A 4,827-nucleotide genomic window follows, 5' to 3' on the forward strand; every position below is an offset into this window, starting at 1 on the left:
TTGACGGACGATTTTAAGCTTTTATGAGGGTTGAGTTCAGACACAAAATTAAACTATTGAGAATTTGATAGTTTCCAGTGATTTAATCCCCCCTTCCCTACTCTATGGCTTCTGGTTCCAACATGGACATAGAGGGCGCGACCCAGCACCTTCGGGACATCTTAAAACTGGATCGTCCCGGTAATTCGGCCGGTAAGTTGCCGGGGAACGGAGCAGCTAGGCCGCGGTGAGATGATGCTGCGCAGCGCTGGATTTCAGCGCGAGCCACCTGACTACGGTCGCTCAAAAACGCGGGACAGCGCTAACTATGTTTTATAAGTGACAAACCTCATGTTTTGTGTATTAATGTGATTGAATAAAAGGAGGGGTAATGTAGCATGTAAGGGCTAAACTCGCAGCTGCTTTGCCCAGACAGAAAGAGTTTAGTATTAATTGCGACATGAGCATAAATGGTATTCAAGAGTTTAATGCATTTTATATGCATCGGTATGCAGTGACTTGATAACCGTGACATAGGTTTCTGAGAGAAGACGTGTCAAATCAAAAAGACGGTTTCAAAACCTATTCTACTTTTTGCATTAACGTTACAAGGTTTTGCCTTGTGTTAAAACAATACTTATACAATATGTTACACACATCGTATTTATCATGTATGCACACCTCATATATATATATATACTTATATATTTATTTATTTATTTTGAAAAAAAAAAACAATATTGGAAGGGAAAATGTAAGTCATATTAGTTGTATTGAAAGTCATTAAAGTAATAGTCAGAGAGTGCACCAGTGCATTTTTACGACTTGATTTATCAGTCATTTCATTCCACAGAGCCTTCTTTGGTAGAGAGCCAGAGAAAACCATCTTTCAATGGAGAGTTGAATGGCATTCTTGGAGCGGATCTTATTGGAGCAGGAGGACTTGCGACAATGTTGGAGCCAACTGCTCACAACTTAGACAAACTTAATGGACAGGACACACAGACTATGTATGTTTTGCTGTCATTAACACTGTATATTATGTTCAACGCATTCTTTAGCAAACCATTAATGCTATCATATTGTCATTATCTTCTTATGAGCTGTAATTATTTTATATACTAGACTTAAAATGTTTTGCTTTATAATATTTACACTACCATTCAAAGGTTTGGGATCTATACGATTTTTAAATGAGTCTCTTATGGTTTGTACTTTTAATATTGTTTTCTATTTTAATATATTTCAAAACTAATTTATTCCTGTGATGAAAAAGCAGAATTTTCAGTAGTTATTTTCCGCAGTTATTTTTCAATTTTCAGTTATTACTACAGTCTTCAGTGTCACATGATCATTCAGAAGTCATTCTGACATGCTGTTTTGGTGCACAAGAAACATTTTTTTCTTATTAATGTTAAACGACAGCTGTGCTGTTTAATATTTTTGTGGAAACAGTGATGAATAGAGAGTTCAAAAGAACTGCATAGAAATCTTGCAGTAGAAATGTTTTTGTAACATTTGTCTATATATATAAGAGCCATTAGAGGTCTTTATATTTGTTTTTGGTTTTTTTTGGTACCAGCTGCCTTTCAGGAGACGATGGATCCACCTGTGTCCCCATCAGAGCAAACAATGTTGAAATTGTGTCCAGTCGTGACTCTAGTATTGACAGTAAGGCTCGTGGCAGCAACAAGGTGTGTAAATTAATGAACTTGTGCAAAACTCTTTATTATTAGCAGTTCAGGGATTCACTGTCATTGAAAACCTAGGAAAATCATTGAATTTGTATTTGGTGTTTCCAGGTGTGGAAAGTAATTTGAAAGTAATAAAATCGTGAAAACAATGGAAATTTCTAGTCGGTAAAATCTTCCACTAGTGCTCAGTTATGAAAAATGTACTTGGCTAGAAATCCTTATATAATGATTTTTTCAAAAATGAACTATTGGAAAATAGTCAAAATGAGTGGAAGCCCTGGAAATTGTTTTTTGCTCTCTAAATCTTTTCCTTATGACTTTTCTTATAGGTTAAAATTCAGCCAGTGGCCAAATATGACTGGGAGCACAAGTACTACTATGGCAATTTAATAGCCGTGTCCAACTCATACTTGGCTTATGCCATCAGAGGTCAGTTTGCACACTGTCTTGGTCCATGGCTCATTTAGTACAGTCCTTTGAATAAAATGTTGATGGGATTCAGCTGAATGGTTTGTAATTGTTTTTCACTCACAGGCGCAAACAATCATTCTATGATCCGAGTGCTGCGGTTGGGATCAACCGAGCGTTCGCTGCTGAAGGGCTTCACCGGTGCAGTCACAGACCTTGCTTTCGCCCACTTGGACTCCACCCTGTTGGGCTGCGTGGATGAGGCTGGAAACATGTTCATTTGGCAGCTCACTAGCCACAGCAGCAAAATACAGTATCCTCTGTAGATTGAACAGGAATTATGATAAAGATTTTTCACGTTTTGTTACTAAATCATCAAGAACAGCAGGTTAATGAGATTCCTGAAAGTTTTAGACCAGTAACGTTTTTTTTTAATACAAAAAGAGTCAAATTGAAAGGTTGTAATATTTATTTTCTTTATTTCTCAAAACAAAAACATCTGGATCTACATGTGTTGTAGTATAATGCTAATTAGCAGGTGAACTCTGCTGTTTCTCCTTAACATTGATGTTTCTTAGCGATGAAGTGATCGTTCACATCCGAAGGCCTGAGGACACCCCACTAAATTCCAACCGCAGACTCATCTGGTGTCCCTTCATCCCGGAGGACAATGATGAGAACCCAGAGGATGCGTGTCAGACACTGGCACTCCTTCATGAAGACCGAGTACGATATCCTTGGAATTTGACCGTTTTATCACTTTCTTTCCAAAATGTCCTTATATTATTAGATTTTAAATGTTTTTAACACTATTACTCTCCTCACTGTGCTTGTAGGCTGAGGTTTGGGACCTTGACATCCTCCGATCCAATAACAGCTCATGGCCTGTGGACGCCACAGAACTGAAAGAGGGCTTCATCACCATTAGAGGACACACAGCAGTAAGTCCTGCTGCCTTTCAGCTCAATGTTGTGTCTGCAGTGTTGTATTAACTAATCAAGAAATTAGATTTAATGTAATTGCAATAGCACATAAGTGATTTATAGGGTGTGATGTTATAGGGTGTGTATTTCTATTTTTGCAGCGCATTAGTGAGGGAGCTCTGTCCCCTGATGGCACGGTCTTGGCCACAGCCAGTCATGATGGATTTGTAAAGTTTTGGCAAATCTACATTGAAGGACAGGACCAACCCAGGTACTGAGACATGATGAAATTGAACATGGTCTACTGTTCAAAATTTAGGGTCAGTAAGATTTATTTTTGAAAGATAGTAAGGAATGCCTGTATTCAGCAAGGGTGCATTAAATTGATCAAAAAGGCATTTGTAATGTTACCAGAAAATTCTATTTCAGATAAATATTGTTCTTTTGAACTTTGTTCATAAAAGAATGCAGAAAAATGTATTATGTTTTCCACAAAAATATTAAGCTCAGCTTTTTTCAACTGTTAATTGAATCAGGATAGAATAAATTCTGACAATAACATATCAGAAATGTTTTTGAGAACCAAGTAAACATATTAAAATGTTTTCTTAAGGATCATGTGACACTGAAGACTGGAGTAATGGCTGCTAAAAATCATGCTTGCCATCACATATTAAATAGAAATCTTTACATTTATTTATAGTAATATTTCACAATGTAACTTGTTTTATTACTTTTTTCCATTAAATAAATGCAGCCACGATGAGCATAAGAGACTTCTTTCAAAAACACAAAATCTTACCGACTCCAAACCAACCAAACGGTAGTGTATAAATATTAATAAATCAAACAGTGGCATGTAGCTTTAAAGTATTTCCCATTATTTAAACATTTATTGCTTTTAGTTGACAAGGAAAAAATATGCTAATATATTAATTTACAATACTCTAAATACTCTGTGTATAATAATGTTATTACATGTATATTACAAACATTTGACTGTAATTGCCACATAAATGTGTTGTTGTATTTAATGTTTTTAACATATAATCAGTTATACAGTTAATAATGATTAGCAATATTACAATAATAGTTAGATTTTTTTGTTATTGATTATACTTCTAAAGCTGTCCTATAACTAAATCGATAGCCTTGTGAAAAATGTAAGTAAACTTGCTCCTTTCGCAGATGCCTGCATGAATGGCAGCCACATAATGGACGGCCTCTTTCCTGCCTGCTCTTTTGTGACAACCACAAGAAGCAAGACCCAGAGTAAGTATGAAGTTTGTACAGTCTTCAGTGATCCCAATTCAAAGTTTTTGTCAGCATCTTAAGTCATCAGGGAATCTGACACTGGGCTTTAAGCTGTTTTTGCAGTTGTCTTTACTTGAAATTGTGTCCTATACACATGCTATGCATTAAACTTAGCCATTGATTTTCTTCTGAAGAGTTCCTTTCTGGCGCTTCCTGATCACTGGAGCTGATCAGAACCAGGAACTTAAGATGTGGTGCACAGTGTCATGGACGTGCTTACAAACTATCAGGTCTGTTCATTTCTTAATTGTTCGATATATGTTATTTGGTGTTGTTCAAGCTTGAGCATAAATATTTCTCCTCTATGGATATGATAGCTTATATTTGTGAATTTTAGAAGAACTGTGAATTTGTGTGTTTCAGATTTTCCCCTGATCCATTCAACAGCAGTGTACTACCCAGCTTGAAGGCCAGTTTGGACCTGTCTGCAGAATTTCTCATTCTCAGTGATGTTCAGAGGAAGGTCAGACTCGTTATTATTTTATATTTTATATATATATATATATATA

The 4,827-nt window shown here is 36.2% G+C and overlaps 1 protein-coding gene across 1 annotated transcript in view; it reads left to right on the plus strand.

Moving 5' to 3' along the window:
• edc4 (enhancer of mRNA decapping 4) overlaps positions 1-4,827 on the plus strand; it is a 26,224-nt gene continuing 21,397 nt past the window's right edge. The window contains exons 1-11 of the mRNA XM_016494658.1: positions 1-192; positions 833-989; positions 1,562-1,673; positions 2,003-2,102; positions 2,208-2,394; positions 2,660-2,807; positions 2,918-3,022; positions 3,166-3,275; positions 4,193-4,276; positions 4,453-4,548; positions 4,682-4,781. Coding sequence (XP_016350144.1) covers positions 105-192; positions 833-989; positions 1,562-1,673; positions 2,003-2,102; positions 2,208-2,394; positions 2,660-2,807; positions 2,918-3,022; positions 3,166-3,275; positions 4,193-4,276; positions 4,453-4,548; positions 4,682-4,781 — 1,287 coding nt within the window. The 5' untranslated portion in view covers positions 1-104. The remainder of the gene's footprint in view (positions 193-832; positions 990-1,561; positions 1,674-2,002; positions 2,103-2,207; positions 2,395-2,659; positions 2,808-2,917; positions 3,023-3,165; positions 3,276-4,192; positions 4,277-4,452; positions 4,549-4,681; positions 4,782-4,827) is intronic.

This window comes from Sinocyclocheilus anshuiensis, unplaced genomic scaffold, assembly GCF_001515605.1.
Source record: "Sinocyclocheilus anshuiensis isolate Anshui unplaced genomic scaffold, SAMN03320099.WGS_v1.1 scaffold286, whole genome shotgun sequence".
NCBI lineage: Eukaryota > Metazoa > Chordata > Actinopteri > Cypriniformes > Cyprinidae > Sinocyclocheilus > Sinocyclocheilus anshuiensis.